Source organism: Bos indicus x Bos taurus, chromosome 16 (genome assembly GCF_003369695.1).
Source record: "Bos indicus x Bos taurus breed Angus x Brahman F1 hybrid chromosome 16, Bos_hybrid_MaternalHap_v2.0, whole genome shotgun sequence".
Taxonomy (NCBI): domain Eukaryota; kingdom Metazoa; phylum Chordata; class Mammalia; order Artiodactyla; family Bovidae; genus Bos; species Bos indicus x Bos taurus.
The window spans coordinates 37,540,914-37,562,887 of NC_040091.1; the positions used below are offsets into that span (position 1 = coordinate 37,540,914).

The 21,974-nt window shown below is 44.3% G+C and overlaps 1 protein-coding gene across 3 annotated transcripts in view; it reads left to right on the forward strand.

The window, feature by feature from the left end:
• The window catches only part of PRRX1 (paired related homeobox 1), an 85,829-nt gene continuing 63,855 nt past the window's right edge, over positions 1 to 21,974 (forward strand). Inside the window, exon 1 of one of the 3 annotated variants that reach the window (XM_027564777.1) lies at positions 1 to 1,359. In XM_027564777.1, the coding sequence (XP_027420578.1) occupies positions 1,119 to 1,359 (241 nt within the window). In that variant the 5' untranslated portion in view covers positions 1 to 1,118. The remainder of the gene's footprint in view (positions 1,360 to 21,974) is intronic. The other 2 variants (XM_027564776.1, XM_027564775.1) reach the window with 2 other exon arrangements.

Sequence of the window (21,974 nt, forward strand, 5' to 3'; positions counted from 1 at the left end):
CTCTCTCCCTCTCTGGCTCCCTCCCTCTCTCTTTCTCTCTTGCTCAGAAGTTGGCAAAGGGGGTTTTCTTAATCAGACTGTTTTCTGGTCCGGGGGAAAGGAGGAAGAAGGAGATTGTGATGGAGAAAGGGGGTCTGTAAACCGTCAGGCACCGCACAAAGGCTTTGCCACGTAATTACAGGCTCCTATTAAGTCGAGATCTGCCCTCCCAGGGGTCTCCAATTTTCTTGTATTCCCTACAAAGCCTCCTCTGCATGCCAGTTTGTGCCTTTTGAAGTGCCAGAGAGCTTCTTGATCCAACTGAGAAGGAAAAGGGAGCTCAGCGAGAAGAGGGGGAGAAAGCGAAGGGAACGGGGGAAGCCCACTACCACCCTCCTTCGGACTCTTGGAGCCCCCCGCTTTTTTTACCCCTCCTTACGAAAAGTAAAGTGAGACTCCTGCTCTCCAATACATCTGCAAGACATCACCCTCTCCTCCTGAAACTTTAGTCACTCCTGAGAATCCACAGGAGTGCAGAGAGGGGGAACACGTTTTCTTGAAGATGTTTTAAAGCTGGAACAAGCCTTCTTCTGTTGGTGCTTGAACTCTTGCCTGGGAATAACTTTTTTAACCTAAAAAAAAAAAAAAAAAAATCCACTTTGATTCTTCTCTCCCACCCCTTCTTCTTCTCTTCTTCTGTTTGCCTAACTCCCCCGCCCTGCTGGCCTCTCCTTTCCTCTCCCCCTTATTATTATTTTTAGTGCGTGCGTGTGGACGCTTTTGGAGAGCTGGAAGGGATTTTTTTTTTTTTCCTCTCCTGACTTGAACATAGGGTGACTTTTCATTTTATTTTTTGGTGTGGATTATCTCTTTGGACCGCGCCGGACTTGGCCTCAGGAAAGCAACCGAGGCTGTCGAAAGCTGCTGGTGCAGAACTCTCTGCTCTTACAGAAGGGGGTCCCCCGCCCTCTTTCCACTTTTTTTTTTTTGTTCTTCCCCTCCTTCTCTCTCTCTCTCCCTCTCTCTCTCCACTCCCCCCCTCTCTCTGCCCCACTCGGCTCCTCTCCCCCCTCGCGCCCACAGCGTTTGGTGTTGATTCGAGCGGGAAAGGGGGGTGGGTGGGATCGGAGGGGAAGACCATGACCTCCAGCTACGGGCACGTTCTGGAGCGGCAACCGGCGCTGGGCGGCCGCTTGGACAGCCCGAGCAACCTCGACACCCTGCAGGCTAAAAAGAACTTCTCCGTCAGTCACCTGCTAGACCTGGAGGAAGCGGGGGACATGGTGGCGGCGCAGGCGGACGAGAGCGTGGGCGAGGCGGGCCGGAGCCTATTGGAGTCGCCGGGACTCACCAGCGGCAGCGACACCCCGCAACAGGACAGTGAGTGAGGGGGCGCGTGCCCGCGGGGTGTGTGTGTGTGTGTGTTTGTGTATGCCGGATCGGGGGCGGGGGCGTCCGGGCTGGGTGGCTGGAGCTCGCCGGGCGCCGGAGGGAGAAAGTCCGGAAAGAGGAGAGGTTGGTGGCAGTGGCCAGAGGAAGGGCCGATCACAGACGGAGGGAAGAGGAGGGCTCCGCTGAGGAACGAGCCCGGGCGGACGCCTGAGGGAGGCTCCGAGGCCCCGGCTGGGGTCGGCGACACTGCCCGCCGCGGACTCTCGCAGAAGCCGGCTGCGCTGCCTCTCCGTCCCGGACGAGCGCGGCTGGCGGATCTTCTCTCCAGCCGGTCGAAAGGGCTGGACAGGAAAAGGGTCCCAAATCGGTGCAAACTCTGGGAGCCCGCCCTGTTTGAGAAGACATCGGGTTAAGGATGCTGAGTCGGGTCCGAAGGGCTTCTCCTGGCTGGCATAAGCGGGTTGGAGGGCGGAAGGGACCGAAGAGGCGGAGGGCACCGCGTAAAGCGAGCTAGACCCGCGCTGCTTCCGCGGCGCAGCGCGCGCGGGCTCCGAAGGCCGGAGGTGCCAGAGGGGCGGCCCTGGAGCGCCCAGCTCGAACGCTGTATCCGCTTTCTGTCTAGGAATGTAGCCGACACCTGCCTAAGGGTTTAAGACTCTCGGTAGAATGAAAGGCCTGAATGACAAGGGAAAACTCAGACGAAGCAAAGGGAGGGTCCTTTAGGGGTGAAACCCGAGCCGCTGCCCCGCATGGTCCCACACAGGAGAGATGCGCCACGGAGGCCCGGGCTCCAATGCCAAGCCCGGTGTTACATTGGAAGAACTCTCCCTAATAGCTCTAAGATTTCCAGAAAAGTCCATGTAGAGTCTCCTTTTGGCACTCTCCTTGATTGCTATCACGTCCCCAAGGAACTCTCGCCTTGTTACTAGCTGTGCCTTATAAAACGTGACTTCAGGTATATCCATACGTCCTAGAAGAGTCTGTAACAGACCTGTCACATGGCTTATCCCAGGTGAAATGGGGTTGGATATTTCCTCCTCAGGGTTGCAAGAGTCAGAACTTGGCTGAAAGTTTTTAAATGAGGCTGATCCCTTTCCATTCTATTATTTGCTGACTGCTCTTTTGTCTTGGAACTCAGAGGCTGTGGAACCAGGGAACCCACTGGCAATCTATGGTTTTCAAATAACAGTGCCAAGGTCAGACTCTTGGAAAACACATAGCAAAGCAAACAGGATTTAGAAACAGCTGGAAGCAAGTCCTGTGCAAAGTGGTGGGAGAGCAGCGCTGAAACAGGCCGCAGGGAGAGCCCATCCCTACCGCAGGCCGCCTGCCCGTCGCCCTGCATCCCTGGTCCAGGCCTGGGCTTCCCTCAGTATTTTAGCCAGAAGCAAACTAGGGCCCATCCACCCTACTGTGGGCATGGGCAGAGGGTGATGGGGGATCTGACCTGGCCAGGCTCTAGGGAAAAACTGAGGAATGAAGATCCGGTGTCCCCAAGTCCTGGATAACGGCTAGGTGCAGAGGTGTCCTTGTTGAGGTTATTGGCACCTTCTGGGGAGCTGCTCGCTGGTGGCACAGGCAGGGAGCAAGTTAATAGATGGTGTAGGCACTTGTAGCTCAAGAAAATGCACTGTGAAATAATATTTAAACACTTTACTAGGGAATATTTTACCAACTGAGCTATCAGGGAAGCAAAGAGTAGGGAGAACAGTATTCTGAATTTTCACGTGCCTATCACTCAGCTTCACAGCTAATTATTAATCACAGCATTTACCATTATTCAAAGAAGGCTGGAGCCACAACAGAAATCAAGGTTGTGAAGAAACTGCAGCACAGAAGGTCAGGGTGCATTGAGGGAGACCAGCCAGAGTTGCTTTGTCCCAAGAGCAAGCAGAGGGCTGTGTAAAGCAGGCCCAGGTAGGTGGCCAGAGCAAGCCCAGGGTCCACACAGGCCAGAGCTGGAGGGATGATGATCGTTCCTGTCTTTTGACTTTATGTGGATGCAAAGAGAGGAGAGTTTGGGTCCACGGTGGCCTCCTAGTGGGTACCCAGCAAGGCTGGGTTGAAGAGACCAGCTAGGAATCACCCCTAATCTGAGGTGAGGCTGCAGGCTGGCGTGGGGAGGTGACTCAGGGATGGCTTCTTCTAGACCCAGGCCTGAGGCTGGGCTGAGCACGTGGCAACTGTGGGGCGCTAGTTCGCTAGGGGACAGGCAAAGGGCAGCAGGAGAAGTTGGGGACGGTCTGTCCTGAGGAAAAGGGATGAGACCTGTGGAAACCTGCCCACTTGATACTTAAGTACATCACAGAGTTTCTAGGAGTAAGGAACGACCCAGAAAAGGAAACTGAGATTCTGGGGGAAAGCGTGCTTGAAGAAGAATGGTAGACAAACAGTTCCAGCAGGAGGCCACAGAATGCAGTACGAAGTGATGGGGATGAACTTTTGGACATCTGGGGAAGTAGCCAAAATCACACACACACCCAAACACCGCCATAGACCTTGCTTTCTGGGGATGACCAGGGCCCATCCTTCTAACAAATGGGTAGTTGCTTTTAGAAGCCGTGTTTCCTCAACCTCCTTCCCCATCTCTGGGGTGAGAATAAGAGGGTCTGGTAAGTTGAGTGGTTGCAAGTGTTCAGGAGGACCTTTGTCCTTAGTCTTGGGCCCCAACCAGGAGATGCCAAGGAAGCTGTCACAGTTACCCAGAAGTCAGGACTGGTGGAGGGCTACTGGGCTTTCAGTTTGCCATGGACAGTGAGGCTCAGACTGTGAATCAGAGAAGAGTCTCCAGGCAGAGGGCAAGAGCTAGGCTTGCCAGCTGCAAGGGACAGAGGATGGCACCAAGAGTCAGGCACTTTTTGCAGCATGCTGGGTGTCTACTCAAGTGAGAAACCATAATCTCCTTTGGAGAGATGGGGAACATTTCAAAGACCCCTTTTCTTCTCAGAGCTATATAGAAACACGTCCTCCCTAAAGTTTCTATTCAACTCAAATAAGTAAAACAGACTGTATTTACACTTGCAATGTTAGATTATTAATTTTGCAGATTTTCCAATTACAAACTGGACCCATCTTAGCAAAGAGGAGCCAAGCACTGTCCAAAGTGAAGGCTTCCCACTGATCCCCTGCAGGCCACACCACAAGTCTGTTTCCCCCCTTTTTATTCACTCCACTTTCCTCTCTGTTGAAGTATTTCTTTCTCCTTTTACTGATATTCCCAACCTAGTAAATTTCTCAAATTTCTGGGTTCAAACACTTTCAGTGATTTAAGAAACGGTTCTTTAACATCGTCAGAAATCCAGTGGCTAATGGGGGAATGTGGCGTGTGAAGGGTGGGTTGGCGGTACAACAGAGGTAGTCAGGGAGAGGAAAGAGGAACAGGGCATAAAAATAGGCAGAACTACCCCTAGGAGGACGGTGCATCCCGCTGTCATTTCTTAATCTGAACTTCTGCAAACTCTTAAAAAAGCGCCTGCCTTCCACGTTCCCAACCTCTAAATTAGTGAAACCAGATTGTCCTAATAAGACCTTTTGTTGGAAACACATGTAGTCATAAAAAGGTAGACGGAAAGTCAATTAGACACGCGCGCGCACACGCACGCATTCACAAGGCGGTGCTAAGTGTGCACCCGGAGCAGCTGGGCCCCGGGCCGCTGTGCGAGGCAAATACAGAGCAGCGGCGCGGGGAAATCGATTTGTCACAAAGGGAGAGGTGTAAACGCGGCGCGAAGGAATCACCCGCCCAACCCGCCTGCCGCACTCCCGGGGGCCCATTTCTGCCGGCTCTTCAAGGCCAGGGAAGCGCCCTGGAGAGCACCGGGCGCTTGCTTCCCTGTTGGAATTCACATCGGAACATCGGGCCCCTCCGGAGTCTCTGTATTTGCAACACCTATGGCACCAGAAATCTGCGGCAACACCCCGGGAAACCTGGAGCCGGTGCCGCCACTCTGAATTTGGGCCTCAGTGATCTCGATTCAAGGGGGAGTCAACGAAATAGACCGTTTTAAGCGTAGCCTGGAAATATTTTTTACTCTTTAGAGGAGGCAGTGAAATCCAGGATCAAGGGAGGTCACTGAGTCCCCAGCGTCGAATGTCAAGTCCAGAAAAGATGTGGTGAATCTTGTTTATCTCACATGCAGGAGCAAGGGGCTGAATGGCCTCAATATTTCGAAGAAACTGACAGTCTAGTGACTTCCTCCCGCTTTGGAGCGAAGGGCGCTTGGAGTTTGAAGCGTCGGGGAGGTGAGCCTCTAAAATCCGAGGCCCCGGCTGCTAATATTCCCCGGGGCTCCAGATCCCCCAATTTTAGAAGTCAGTGAGTCACTGGCTCTATCGTACATTTCGCTGAGGAGGCCCTGGCGAGACTCCGGAGCGCCTTTCTCTCACCTTGGGCGTCATGCAACCCTGCTTTTTTGCTTGGCGACCTTAACCTTCCCCCGGCAAGCTCAGTTCAGAACTAGGGGCGTCGGGCGGGCAGCAACAGGTCACACGGGTCCCTGCAGTTCCTTCGTCTTCCCAGGGGCGTCATTTTAGATTTTACGACACGGGTAAATAAATCATCTCCAAATCAACAAGAGTCACCCCTCTCCCGCCCCTTGCGAAAAAATACCTCAGCAATTTCAGAGCCAAAATTATGTTTCTACTTCACCGGCTCAGATCCCCTCAGATACGAATTTTGAACGTTGCTTTGGCCAGTAGCCACCTCCGAGAACATTACATTTTTTCACTTTTAAATAACATCTATAGATTTTCAACGATGAGGATCTCTAGACCAATTTGATTTTTCCTTTAAAAGATGTGTTTCTTTTACAGTTCCTCTCCCCTCTCTTGTTTACCTGTTCCCTCTCTTTAGTAGGGCAAACCGTCTAAACAGACCTGTAGCTCCCGGAAAACCCCAGTCCTTTGCCCGAGCAAGCGCCAGGGCCTCGGGTACAAGGAAGTTGCAAATGTGTGCGCGCCTGTGCGTGCGAACCTCGCGTGCCTCCCGTTCCTGGAGGTGCGCACTTTTAATGACTCTCAGAATATGTATTTATTTTTTACCCTTTAGTAGAGATGGGTCAGTAAAAGCCATAAGAAGTACACATTTTAGGAATGGGGGAGTGGATTTGTAGAAAAGGAGATAAGGCTTGCATTGTGCTCATATTTTTCTTTGCAGAGGGTGGAAAAGCTTTGGGGGGAGGGGGTGACAATCCTTCCGAGGAACAAAAACGGAGGTTCAGCATCCTCCATACAAGTGATTTGTAAGTTCAACCAACAGGATCCTCAGATCATTCCTCCGAGCTAGGGATCCCGACATTTACAGGAAAAAATTCGGTAAAGGTCCAATTCCCAGTTGCCACTTGGTGTCCAAACATTTACAGAACTACCTGTGATTGCGCACGATTGTAATCTGATTGGACGGGGTTTTTTTTTTTTTTTTTTTTTCTTTTTCTTTCTTTCTAATTGGGGTTTTAATTTAAGGTGGGGCGACTGCCAGTCCCATAGATTTGGTACCCCCTAACTTTTAAAAAAGTCAAAAAAGATGCACATGTCAACAGCATTATTATTATACACAAGATTTTGGATTCTTGTAAAATCAAATAGTTTGATGAGCAGGTTAAAAACACTCAATTAAAAACCAACCATCTCAAACAGTAAATAATGGTATCAACAAACCACCACGACCTCCTTTTCTCTGAATGCTGTTTGTTATAAAATCAATAAATGCGGAGATACAAGGCCGGGATGTCTGAGGGACAGTCATCGGTGTTTAGCGGTCAGAGGGTTTGATTTTCACGTATGAAAATTTTTGAGCAAGGAGTCTCCACCGTGGTCTGAATATTAGATTCTTGGCGTCGTCATTTGTCCAATTTAGTGAGGCAGCCTGAAGGAAGCAGTCGTACAGAGAATTATGGGCTATCAATTTTAGGTTTAAGACCAAAAGAAAGAAAGAAAAAAATCCCACTACATTTCACTTGTCCTGGAACCACTTTTCTTGATGAAAAAATATTTGGGAAGCCGATTATAGGGGCAATAGCCACTTTAGGGGAGGGGAAGGGGAACAAAGGCACAAGTGGTGGTGGGTTAGGGAAAGTTTATGAAAGAAAAGAAAGAAAACATGTCAGAACAAATCAATCACAAACACAAGTGGCTTCTCAGACGAGTCTGAGGACAAGCAGAGTCAAGGATTCCGCTGCTCCCCCTGAAGCTCTCAAATGCAGGAATTTATGTAGGTCTGAGTTGGGACCAGAATGCTGTCTTTGGGTCCTTGGAGCACCGGATGGCCCAGTTGCTTTGCTGCACCACGGTAATGAGGGAGCTCTAATTCTTAAGAACTTTGGGCCTCCTTTTTACCATTATTGGTTTTCCCCAGACTCAGCTCCAAAGGAGAAATACGTTTGAAAAAATGTGTATTAACTTGAATCCCCAGGACCCGAGTTATGAGAAAAGACAGGGACAGCTTCTCTGGTTCCTATTTTGTCTACTTTCATGGAGTTATTTGCAAGCGATTAGAAATGTTCTTAACAAGCGGATAAGAGACTGTAGTGAAACTTTCATGCAGGAATGGCGATCGCACTGGCCAGAACTGCAGACTCTTGACTCTTTTTGCCGGGTGGGTTGCAGGCGATGTGGCGGAAGAAATAAAGAGTAAGGGAAAATTAATTCAGTAAATCAGCGAAGATAAATAGAACCATAGTATTTTAGATTTTAAAGTTCTCCATCTCTGCTGGCCTGGACAAAGATGCAATCCCCCGCCCCGTCCCACCTCAACCCTTGTCCTTCCAATTCCAAGGGCGCTGGGGCGCAGCTCTCAGCTAAATCGGTCTCTCGAGCCTTCCTAGAAGCTCCTTTCCTTGCTTCCTCTCGCCGAAAGGGGGCGCATTCCTCCTAGGTCAGGGCTGGAACTTAACCCCCGCCTTCAAAAACTCTTGGGTGCCAGCAGGAGAGAGAGAAGTACTGTAGAGAGAAGACCCCTCTACACAAGTAGCAAGAGATGGGAGATATCACTAGCGTGCAGTCACTTCAGGGACTGCTGAACTGTATGCTCCACATGCGTTTTAACGGAAACAACTTCTTTGCAATGAAAATGGTGAGGATTCCAGGGTTAGCAGGAAGAGGCAGAAGGAGAGTGGGACTAGATGACCCTGGATAAGTGGGTGATTGGGCTGACGCCTGGGTCCCATGGAGAAGGAGAAGGTTTGTCCCTGTGGACGTGGGTGAGACTTTTCTGTAGATGAACTCCAAGTATTTACAGAAAGAGGGGCAGATTTGAGAGACAGGGAGCTAGCCGTATCAGTGAGACACTGCAAAATGGCCACAGAAACCCTCATAGTACCTGGAATCCTTAGATAGGGCTGAGCTTTGGCCACCTTAGAGTTCCTTTTCCCCTCAAGAAAGAACAGTAGCTGCCCCCACTGTCTTATGTGTGCATGCAACTTGGGCATTTCCAACCCCTGAATCTAACTCCTGGCCTCCACTGATCTTCCTTTTGGGGCAAGGGTTTCAAGAGACTTACGGGAAAGATGAGGATATACCTTAAGCAAGTCTTGGGATTTTTCTACTTCTCTCTTGGTTTATTTCTCGCTCTTTGACCTTGGAGGGTCAATAGGACAAGTCAAAGCTGGGAAAAACAAAGTGGCAGAATGAATATTTTGTCTTCTTAGCATCCATGGTGGTTAATACATACTTTCCAAGATAATCTTGAGCTTGGGTATTCACTAGAAACAGAAGCATGAGGCCAGAACTGGAAGGGAAATTGCTTTCCCACAAAGGTTTGTCTGAGCGTAAGAACATTTACCTCATTCACTTAATTTCTCACCATCAGCCATGTCATTATGTTTTAAAGGACCTCACAGGGCTGGAAGGTCTGTGTAGTTTTACAAATAAGCATAAAAACAGATGGGTGCTCTTCCAGTGCTCTGAATATATATGGGGAGGCCAAATCTTTTCAAAGACAATTGAGATATAAAACTTAAAGGCCAAGGGGCCCAACTCAATAAAAATTTGAGCCAGAATATGCTAAGTTCAATCAGCTTGACTATGGGCAAAGTGAAGGGCCTAGCCAGCACTTTGGATATATACAGAGAACCATGTTTTCTCAAGTTTCCATTGTATTTATCCACACAAAGTCATGCTAGTCTGCAAAGGGTTTAGTAGAATTGGCTTGGGCCTGGTGAATGGTAGGGAGACAGTCTCCTGCCCTTCTGAGCTTATCCATCATCCTTTTCTTTGAATTCATTCCCTGTACCCCAACTGGCTATCCACAACCTGTGTGCTGCAGAAAAAACTGGTGCCAGGAGGCCACATGCTAAGTCACTTCAGTTGTGTTCGACTCTTTGTGACTCCATGGACTGTAGCCCACCAGGCCTCTCTGTCCATGGAATTCTCCAGGCGAGAATACTGGAGTGTTTTGCCATGCCCTTCTCCAGGGGATATTTCCAACCCAGGGATCCAGAAGCCTCTTAAATCTAGAATCCTTAGAAAAGGTGAGGACTTTTGATCAATAATGTACCAGGCATTTTCTCATATTTGTCCTCTCTAACAATTCATTTTGTAATGGCCTAGTTAGAGACTTCATGGGGACTGAGGTTTGGGGAACTGGTTACTAGTCTGTTTCTTTTACAAGTAGCTCATAAATATGTGAAGTTGAGCATTCCAGTAGAAGTAGGCATTGAATCTAAATCTTTATAACTGGGCACTGACACACATCACCATTAATCCAGACTGGGAGGTGACACTAAATAATTATGTACATTGTGACTTTTCTTTCAATTTTCTACCTGTGCTGCTTCCCTAAATGCTGGATTATAACAGTCATATACCGCTGGGCCAGGTGGCAAACTCTCGCCTGTGCTCAGTAAATGTTTATTGTCATAGAGTGAGCTCCCCAAGTTTAGTGGATCCCCTTGCCAACCTAATGTAAGAACTAGGTCCCCTCCCCTCCTCTTCACGCTCTAAACCCTTTAAAGGCTTTAGCGATCTCCTCCGTGTTGCGTGCTTAGTTGCTCCGTTGTGTCCGACTCTCTGCAACCCCATGGACTGTAGCCCGCCAGGCTCCTCTGGCGTTTTCCAGACAAGAATATTGGAGTGGGTTGCCATTTCCTTTTCCAGAGATCTCCCCTAGGCTCACCATTTTAGTAACCATCTATATACAAATGACTCCCAGGATATATCTTTAAGGCCCCCCTTGGAGCTGCAGATTTGTGTATGCAGCTACCTAGACATTTCCATTTGAACAACTCAAATGCTTCAACTTCAAAACAACCAAAACATGGCATCAGTGAGCTCATTTTCCCAATCTTATCCTCTGATAGCTTTTCCTATTTTCCTGTATCAAAACATGTGGTTGCAATACTCAGAAACTTTGGACTCATCCTTGACTCCTTCCTTCAAGCCTCTGTTCAATCCTACTCTAAATGTCGACAAATTTCTCTTCTCATTTGAATTCATCTCCTTTTAAAATCTCTAAAATATCTCATTTGCTCTCTAAGCCAGCTTCCTAACTTATTGGGTCTCCCTGCATCCATTGGAAGCATTGAGTGGCCCTTCTGTTTATGAAATCTTTGTTGCAAGTAATTTTTAAAATATGAATAATACCTAAGTGTGATACAGGCTCATTTTAGAAAATGTATTATTTTACATTAAAAAGTTTTAGCGGGAAAATCAGGTCACTTATATTTCACCACCCTGAGGTAGACGCAGGTAACAGTTTAATATTAAAGTATTTCTTTTTATCTTTTGCACAAAGCTTGTATTAACATTCTTGATGGCCAATTTAAAAAAAAATTTTTTTCAAAGATTGTGTTTCGCCCAAATTAAGAAAACACACACACACTGAACCCACTTGCTCTCACCGAAAAGTTAAACAAACACACAAACAACAAACAAAAGCTCTCCAAAGATGATGAGAGCTGTGACATCACAGCTATTTCCCAGCGTTCTCAAGTTCCAGTGGGTACATTTCCAGCAGTAAAGACCTTCTGAGTAAACAGTTTCTTTTTCTTTTCTGCTTGTTCTAGCTGGGAACCTTCCCTAGACATGAGCACATGTCTCCTTTAGAAATTGGAAAAGCCTGCATAATACCTAAAGGACATTCCGAGACCACAGTTGGAGAGCTCCAAACAAAAAAACAAAAAAATTCGTTTTTACATGATTTAGTGAGGAAAAGTGCCACAAAGCAAATTGCAGAGAAAATATCTTAAGGGACTGAAAATTTTCTATTATTGTAGATCCCTGGATCTTAACTTTCTTTTATGAAATGTTTTGAGACTCATACATGTTTTTGTAGAAAAAGGAGGAGGAAAACGATATTTTTCTGTACCCTGCAGAATGATGATCAAGCTGGATAATGACCTATCCCAGCACACAGTAGTGTGTTTTGACAGAGAAAGAAGCACTTAGCAAAATCAAAGATAATGCATTTATCCAGATATGAAAGTCGGCAGTCCCCCAGCCCTTACTTAAAGTGATAATTGCAGAGAAAATATAAATTGTTATTATGAAGTCTGTGTAAAAATCATTCCCAGGCAAGTTTATGTTGAAATATTTGCCTGATGAGTGCAAATATTTTCTTTAGGGTAAGTATTAGCAAGTGATAAAACATCATATGGAACAAAATTTTAAAATTATTATTCGATAGAGCTAAATAATTCACCTTCTTCCTTCTCATGAGAAAGGGGGAACAGGGAGAGTAATCATCATTTTTGAGGACTAAAAACCACACTTGCCCAATAAAAGTTTCTGCAGTTTCCCACATTGCCTAGTTCTAAAGGAGGGGAAAAGGAGAACCACCCAGAGCGCTTTGCCTACAACCAGATGTGCTGCTCAGCTGCTCTAATCCTCAAGTTCGAGGGAAGACCACAGGATGAATCCTCCACACATTTAAGAAATAAAACGTAATTTGGTTCATTAATCATGAAACTGAAATCTGCAGTCTTGCTGCACATATTTCAAAGGCTGAATCTCCTCTGACAACAGAAAGAGAAAATAATATCACTGCACGTTTGACTGTTCTCAGCTTCCCTCAGGGAAGAAGAGATTTTTCTGTGTGTGATCATTTTTTACTCAAAATATATGAAGTGTTATTTAAATTTATAACTTTTTCCCCTTTACCCTAACATTCTCCTTTTTCAGGGTGGTGAGAGTATCTGTTGTCTGCACTGTTTTGGATTTTTTTTTTTTTTTTGGTTTGAAGATTCAAGGCTACCTTGAACAGCCAGGAAATTCCAGCTGTGTTCGGGTAGGCCTTAAAAGTATAATAATTTAAACTGCAGTAATATACTCAGACTGCTGGTTTACTTAATTCTTTCCCTTTATTACTTGTATAAATCGATGACCTACTTTGTCTTAAAGAATTAATAACATTAATAAGAAGGATAAAGTGAGATAAAATATGAAACTGCTTCACAGATTCTAAGAACATATGCCAGTGCTATTATGTTTTATAAAGGCAATTCTAAGAAATGAGTTGGGATCACATAATTCTTTTTATTTTACAGATAAGGAAACTGTGGCTTGGAGAATTTTAGTGAACTACTGTTGAATGCCTTGAATCTTTCTCTGCTGATTCCATTTTATCTTTTTTTTTTCATTGTGTCCCACCACCTTTGATGTCAACAGATTCTTTTAGATACATTACTGTCTAGGGAAACAACACTGACTTAGGAGGGTGATGCCAGCATGCCACTTCATGGTACACAGCTGTGCTGCACAAATCTCTTTTAATTCTTCTGACTCTTATTCTTTGTTATAAACTGGGCATATAACTTCCACCATAAACTGTGCCTATCTTCCTCATGGGAATGTAGCAGGCCAAAAAGACATTGCATTTGTGAAACTATTTGAGAAATAAAGGGCTAAATTTATGTACATTAGTGTATGATAAGGAATACTAATAGAGGCTTTTCTAAATTAACGTAATAAATAAAGATCAAAAGTAAGAATGAATTTCAATATATTTAAACTCTGTTCTCAGAAACAAGAATATTTAATTTAGATTTAGGGACACTAGGAGATTCAGAGCATTTTACTTTGTTTCTAGATAAATCCATGTTAAATGATGGTTCCATTATTTAATTACTGGTTGACTTTAGACAATTCTCTGGGTCTTGGTTTTCTCATCGAAAGAATTGGCACATTAATATCTATCACTCGGGTTTATTGTTTGGAATGATGAGATAATGTAAACAAAGACCCCAATGCCTTACTCCCCTTCTCCCTGAATGCATGCCCTTTCCCTGTTCTGCACTTCAGTAGCATCTCTGAGAAGTTCAAGCTCAGTTATGTGTTCAGTGTGGTTTCCCAATCCATGCTGGAGGGCATTTAATGTCACTGAAATTAGGACTATTCCCATCCTCCAAAAGTCACAGTCTTACATCATATCCCTTACTGAATGACTAGGGAACATCTGTTTTGATCTACAGTTAGGAGCTTATGCCTTACAATTTTTAGTGACACTCATAAGACCACACCATAAGTTCCTGCAGCACCAGGAGTCTAGCTCAGACATTCCCGACTAAGGTTATTTCTTTCAGGTCAACCTCCCCTTCTTTAGCATGAAACAGTATTACACACTTTTTTCAAGTTCGAGATGGCATCAGCCTCTCATATCTCCATGTGCTTCATCTATCACTACAGACCTTTATTGTGACTGAAGAAGACAAATACCCATCCCCAGTGTAGACATTGAATTTAATTATGACATATGCTTAGGATACCAGGTGTCAAGACTTCTTATCCAGATCTGACACAGCCAGTGAGTTTCTAGGAAGCCAATCATGTTACAGTTTCTCTGTGGTATAATATCTGTAACGTAGCTAACTGTCTTACCACTCCTATGAGGTTTCTGTGGGGTTTACTTAATTTTTTTGTACATGAATAATATCATGTTAACTGTGATTATACATAAAATTGCCATTCTTTTTGCCAACTTAGACTTCCTAACCAGTTGAGTAAGATAAACATTCTGTTCTGAGTTTGATACGTGACCTGCTTGCATATGTATGGCTTTGAAATCTGATAAACTTGGAAGACATACAGACTGCATTTCTATATCATGAAGCATCCAAGACTCTTTTTTTTTTTTTTTCCAAGCAGTTAACGATTAACTCCCCCTGGCATTCTTCCAGAACAGAACAGCATGGCTAATGCTTGTGGTGCATGAAGAGAAAATGGGTCACTGTGGGTGAAGCACTTTGATGATGGTTTACTGCAAGACTTATGTGCTAGATGTCTAGGGAAGCAGGGTGCCATATATCTTCTGCACACGATAGATGAGAGATCATCTCCTAAACATACTCAGTAGTTATTAGTCAGAGATTAGGAGCATAGCTCTGTCAGGATTATTGGTTTTGACATATGGAAAAGTGTTTGTGTGTTTGCTAAAAATACTTTGTGCACTTTACAGTATTATGTAGTCTCTAATTGGGGGTGTAGATAAGTGGCTTACTGCCTTCATTTAGGGAGCGTGTAGCCCTCATCTAGGAAAATTGTCCTTTGGTCCTTGTAGTCTTCCTTTCTTTCTCCTGTATATGTCTCTCCCACGAGCAGTTCATTTTTAATGATTTGGAGAAAAAGGATGAAGAGAAATAAACAGATAATCTGATTCTTCCCCTAATGTGTTTGCCATCTAATCCTGTATGTCTTTTTAAAAGTTGTATTTAATTGATTAATTTCTTTTTGGTTGTGCTGGATCTTCATTGCTATACTGCTTTTTCTATACTTGTGAGTGGGGGCTACTCTCTTAGTCGTGGTGTGTGGGCTTCGCATTGTGGTGGCTTCTCTTGTTGCGGATCATAGGCTCTGGGATGCGTGGGCTTCAGCAGTTGTGACACACGGGCTCAGCAGTTGTGGCTCCCGGGCTCTACTGGGCCCAGGCACAGTAGTTGTGATGTACGGGCTTAGTTGCTCCATGGCCTAGTGGGATCTTCCCAGATCAGGGATCGAACCTGTGTCTCCTGCATTGGGAGGCAGATTCTTCACCACTGAGCCACCAAGGAAGCCCTAATCCTGTGTATCTTAGAGTGTGTTGCCTAACTCATCCATGTGCATCCAAAGAGAAAGTCTTAAAATGCAGATTCCAAGACCCCATCCACACCCAGTGAATCAGAATCTCACAAACACCTGCATTTTAAATATCCTGGATGGTTTTTATACATCACAAAGTTTGAAAACACTGATGTACACCACTTTCGTTCATAGTAATTGGTATCAAATGATGTGTTTTTCTGTGGCATCCACTGTGTAATGTGTTTTCCATTGTTATTTAACTCTCCCTAAGTGTCAATCTTATCTTCTTAACTAGGTGTAATATAGTTTTGAATACAAGGGCAGAGAGGCAGATATTTTATAACTTCAGAGTACTTAGCGCAGTGTTTTTCATGTTGTAGATGGCTTAATAAAAAGCAGTTATTTAAAAAAATAAATGTATGAACAAAGTGGGAGATAAAAAAAAAATATACACAGAGCACTCACTAGGTGCCTGGCACTGTTTTAAATGCTTCACATAAAACAAAGAAAAACAGTTTGAGGCAATTATTTGGAGTTGTAAAAATCCCAACTGTGATGAATTTTCAGTGATTGTTATCTCAGCTCTTCTGGGAGAAAACCATGTGTCATAGAAGGGGCAGTCTATCACTCAGATACTAATATTTGCAATTACACTTTAGTTTTAAGTAAGTTTTCAGATGAAAGTATTGCACATTTAGAAAGTTATAATTCTGTATTTAATATCTTATTGTCTTACAAAGTTCTTCCTTTCTGATGGTGGATAAAGCACAGTTTTTCTAATATTATGCAATTTTGTGTACTTCTGCATGGTCTGAGGAGGCTAAAGTTTAATTTACCTTTTTTTTCAGACATTGTGGGAAGGTTGTATTTTGAAATTTCAACACTACTTTTCCAAGTTTGCCATGCTTAGAGACAAATTTATTCCATTAGTGGGCACATACATTAGCTTGGCACATACTAAAGTTACATCTCAAATGTCTCCTTTTAAGGTGTGCGCCAGGGTTTTTGCCCTAAATGGACTTTTCTGTTAAATGTCAGGCTTTGCTTTTTTTCTAATGAAGTATATGTAAGTCATAGATTGCTGTCCAAAGAGTGTGTGGGGAGATGTGGATAGCCTTTTAAATGACAGATCATTCAGTTAAAAAGGAGTTGCATTTGGAAAAGCAGGGTAAGTGTGATTTTTAGAAAGCTCAGAGGAAGAGAACAAGAAAGGAGGGCCTTTGCAGCCATGAGAGGGGCAAAAAGCAAAGGGAAAGCTTTCCTGGAGTCATAGCTGCAGCAGAGACCACTGCTGAGTTAGAGGCCTCGAAGCCCATCTGGGATCCTTTGGTGACATAAACTTTGCTCTAGCGGTTTATGACATCACTGGAACCCCCTGAGTGGAATTACAACTCCATAATTCACAGTTAGCTGTTGTTTATTTTATATTTAATCATTTGTGGAGCATACTGGCAGCATACTCAGGGGAACTATGTGGTTATGCTCCTGCAAATCTTGTTGTTGCATAATTAAGTACGTCAGAAGTAATTCACCAGTGTCATAACATCCCATATTTCAGGTCTTGCAGATGCTTGGCCTTGCTTGTGATTGTCCTGAAAATTATCTTTGTTGACTCACTTATCAATGAGTTTTTCTCTGAGCTGAACAGTTATGAAAGGCAGCTTGGGCTTTCTGGTTTAAATGATTTTCTGAGTAGCAAGGATAATGCTTCATAGAAAAAAATAATCCCCTATGTGATATCAATTTCTATAGTGTATCTGTAAAGTGTGCTTCAATTCCTATTAACCCCAAAGAACATAAAATGTATCAATGAGATAACAAAGGTTCTTGGATTAGTAAAGTGAATTTAGATTAGTCTCTCTATTTCCTTGTGTTTGGCCCTGTGGCTCAGAGATGATCCCGCTTTAACGTCTTTGGATTTTTTCAATGGAGGAAGGGAGATAAAGGAAAGAAATTTAGATTCATTGAGCACTCATCATGAACAGGTACTGTGCTGGGTGATTTATACTACTTATGCTGTTTTATTTTTCACATAATATTAAGTTGTAGATATTATCATGTCCAATTTACAGCTAGGGTTTTGAGATTCAGAGGGCGTTGAGGAACTTGCCTTAAGCCTGACAAAACCAGAACCTGCCTTGACCCCTCTGGTACCCTGTATTCCATCACCCTATCATTTATCCTCCAGTGGCTGGAAAAGTGGAAGAAGATGGTTGAGGTGAATGTGACACAGAATGTGGCTCTTCTGTGACATTTAGCGGTATGTGGTACCCCTGTAACTGTGGTACTGGACTATGTATTGGGATTACAGTTTTAAAAAAAAATAGTCCTTTAGAAAACTGCATTCTCACAAAGAAAACCTCTCATGACACTGGATACTTCAATGACAATTAAGCAGCAATGGTTTTAGTCACTCAGGCATGTCCGGTTCTTGCAACCCCATGAGCTATGGGGCTCCTCTGTCCATGGGATTGCCCAGGAAAGAATACTGGAGTGGGTTGCCATTTCCTCATCCAGGGGACCTTCCCAACCCAGAGACTGAACCCATGTCTCCTGCATCTCCTGCATTGGCGGGCAGATTCTTTACCACTAGCTTCCCTGGTGGCTCAGATGGGAAAGAATTCGCCTGAGATCCCCTGGCTACCCACTCTAGTATTCTTGCCTGGATAATCCCATGGACAGAGGAGTCTGATGGGCTACAGTTCACAGGGTCACAAAGAGTTGGACACGACTGAGTGACTGCTCACTCATAGTTTCCTGCTATGGAAATGATTTTTATTTTTTGTAGTGAAAAATAAGGTTTTATTTAAAAGAATCAGTCTGATTTGGTTATTTGGAATTGAAAATTCATTTTTCCAGATGCAGTGTTATAAGTAGTGATTAGGGTCCCAGGACTAAGATCCCACTAGGGGCTTCTTATTGACTCAGTCGGTGAAGAATCTGCCTGAAATGCAGGAGACCTGGGTTCAATCTCTGGGTCAGAAAGATCCCCTGGAGAAGAAAATAGCAACCCACTCTAGTATTTTTGCCCTGGAAATCCCATGGACAGAGGAGCCTGGCAAGCGCCAGTCCATAGGGTTGCAAGAGTCAAACATGACTTAGCAGCTAACCCCCACCAGGTCCCAGGAAGCCGCCCTCCAACGAGTAAATGTGTGATATAGATGAAGACCAGTGACAACAGGGGCGTCCAGAGAGCTGTGTCCTGGATGAGTGTCCCAGTGGCTCAATCGTGAGGAGGACAGGGGTGTCTTTCTCTTTTTACTAGTGTAAGTGCTGGGAAAATTTAGAACTGGATGAATTTAATCTCTGGGCAGCTGTCTTCAATTCCTACCTCCTGAACAGCCGTGTCTGACTCCATCCCTCCTCTCTAAGTGCTCTCATGTCATGTATGGCATGGTCACATTGCCCAGTTTCTTTAAGAATGCCACTGAGATTTCAATGCCTCAGTCATTCTGCTTACCCCTCTTCTCTCTTAGTTCCAGGAAGAATGAAAAACACATAGAACCAGTAGTTTAATGGGAAATAATATACTGATTTGCCATTATCTAGGCAAGTACTCAATAAACCCAGGGCTGCCCAAGGCTCTGTCTTCTGAGATTTGCTAATGAAACAAATTTGGAAACCTAGGTTGATGTCGGTCATGATTGTGGAAGACTCCTATTCCATCGTCTTTCTCTTTCTGTCACTCATTTCCTCGTGTTTGACAACTATGTACTGAGTACTTGCTTGTGTGCCGGTCACTATTCTAGATGTTAGAGATACAGAAGTCGAACTGTCACAGAGATGAATTGTTTCTTCTCAGAAACCTTACATTTTCTTGGGAAATAAAGGCAATAGACATGTGAATAATGAACAATTAGATAAATGATTCAACTACACATGATGCTAAGTCCTAGAAAGGAAATGAACAGGATTATATGAGCAAGAATATAAATGAAATAAATGAGCTTACCACGATGAGCATAAAGAGCCTCTCAGGCAGTGGGCATGAACAGCAAGTGCAAAGACCCTGTGGCAGGGACAAACTTGATGGGTCTAAGGGACAGAAAGAAGGTCAATGTGACTGGAAGATAGCAAGTGATAGGATGTTTGGCAGATGAGATCATAGACATAGGGAAGGGACTGGTGATAGTGACCTTGTAGGTCAAGGTGAGACGATGATAGCCATGGGAAGCCAGTGGAGGGATTTAAGCTATGGAGTTTTAAAATCTGATTGATGTTATTTAAAAGAACAATATGATTGCTATATGGAAAATAGATATTAGAGGAGAAAGGAAAAGCAATTAGGTTATTGCAGTGGGCCACGTTGGCGGGTGAGAGATGGCGCTATTGAACCAGTGTTATGAACCGACCATATGAATATAAAGCTGAACATAGGTATAGGTGGCAGGCACCAGACTGTGGCTACTCTAGGGGCTCCAGAGGCAGCTAGGGACCTGCTGGCTTAGTAGATAAGAGAGGCCTTAACTACTGGAGGACTGACCCCAGGTGCTTACTTTTCTTAGCCTCATCTTTTCTGTATTTCCTTACCCAGGTTTTCTCTCAAACTTACAAGCCTTTTCTCAGCAGGCTTTCTGGAGTCAGTTGACAAAGAAGCGGGAGTGGTTGGGTGCAGCGGGGTGTGAAATGAGAGCAATTTTTTTCTTGAGTTTGTGATTTGAACAGTTTGAGTCTGTAATTCAGGTACTGCCTGTAATTTTCCCAGAAAGGAAGGGTTCTGTTTTAAGTTATACAAAAGTGTCCTCTTTATAATTTAGCAAAACATCAGAAAGCAGTTTTGCTAAGGACCACAGTGCAGATGCGTGATAACTGAAATGTCTTGAGACATTAGTTGTATTTCCTAGGTTGGAGTACCCACCTCCCCTCCGCTTTTAGTGCATGTGCGTGAATACGCCAAAGGTCAGAAGTCAGTGAGGTCTTTTCTCCAAATGTACGCAGAGTTCAGCTGAGCTGCAATCAGCACGTTTTACCTACCACCGATCGTTCAGCTAACAAGTATTTGTTGTGTTTAGCACCATGTCAAGCACTTTGGAGGATTCTAAAGATACATATGACACGGGCTTTGGTCAAAAAAGTCACTCATCTAACTGGTGAGATGAATCTAATACTGGCCTTCACATAGCTCACTTTTGGTATGATTTTAATACAACCAATCTTGAGATCACCAGTCCTCTATACCTGTTCCTCCTCTTCTCCCATCACACAAGGATACCGCAGGCTACCAGGTGGAACCAGCTCCAGCTTTCAACAGAAACTGCAACCCCTATTTGTCTTCTATTCTACATGCCTGTTTCTCAGCTCAGGCATTTCATCTCACAGGGGCTTGATCAGATCTTTCCTTATAGTTCTTTACAGATGGAATTTTCTATGACCTGAAAGTGGTTCTAAACTGGAGGAAGAATTTTAAACATGTGAGAAACTACTAGTTGGAAAGAAGAAACTTTGAATAGATACATCTTGCTTCTTAAAAAAATATTTTAAGAACTTTTTTTTATCAGCATATAATTGATCTAGAATGTGGTGTTAGTTTCAGGTATACAGCAAAGTGAATCAGTTATACATGTACATATCTCCTTTTAGAGTCTTTTCCCATATGGGCCTTTACAGAGTATTGCATAGAGTTCCTGTCCTTATTAATTACCTGTTTATATATAGTGGGCTTCCCTTGTGGCTCAGCTGGTAAAGAATCCACCTGCAATGTGGGAGACCTGGGTTCGATCCCTGGGTTGGGAAGATCCTCTGGAGAAGGGAAAGGCTACCCACTCCAGTATTCTGGCCTGGAGAATTCCATGGACTGTATAGTCCATGGGGTCACGTAGAGTCGGACATGACTGACTTTCACTTCCACTTTTCACTTTTTAATATATAGTAAATGGCAACCCACTCCAGGACTCTTGCCTGGAAAATCCCATGGACGGAGGAGCCTGGTGGGCTGCAGTCCATGGGGTCGCAAAGAGTCAGACACGACTCAGAGACTTCACTTTCACTTTTCACTTCCATGCGTTGGAGAAGGAAATGGCAACCCACACCAGTGTTCTTGCCTGGAGAATCCTGGGGATGGCGGAGCCTGGTGGGCTGCCGTCTCTGGGGTTGCACAGAGTCGGATACGACTGAAGCGACTTAGCAGCAGTAGCAGCAGCAGCAGTGTGTATATGACAATCGCAGTCTTCCAATTTACTACCCCCCCCCGCCACTTACTCCCTGGTAACCATAAATTTGTTTTCTATATCTCATCTTGCTTTTGAAGAAAATTTCGAATTACCAGTACTTTAAGCATTGTGCAGCTTGTAGTACTGTGAGAGTTAAGAAATGCCTCATTATCTCATCTTCCCCATCATTCTAAACCTTCTAAACACTTCTCATGATATTTCAAGTTATTTGGCAAATGATAAGTTATAGTCAGCATAAACATACAAGTATGCAATCGATTAAGCAGACCATGCAGAAAAGTTCAGTATTTGGAAAGAAAAGCTCAACCTCGTATAAACTGAATCTTGGAACAATATTTCAGACCCCTGACTTCAAGAGTAGAATTCAGAGACAGTTTATTAATTTCTTCACACAGGGAACTTAACAATATGTTTCCTGAGACTGAAATATTGACTTTGCAACAGGGC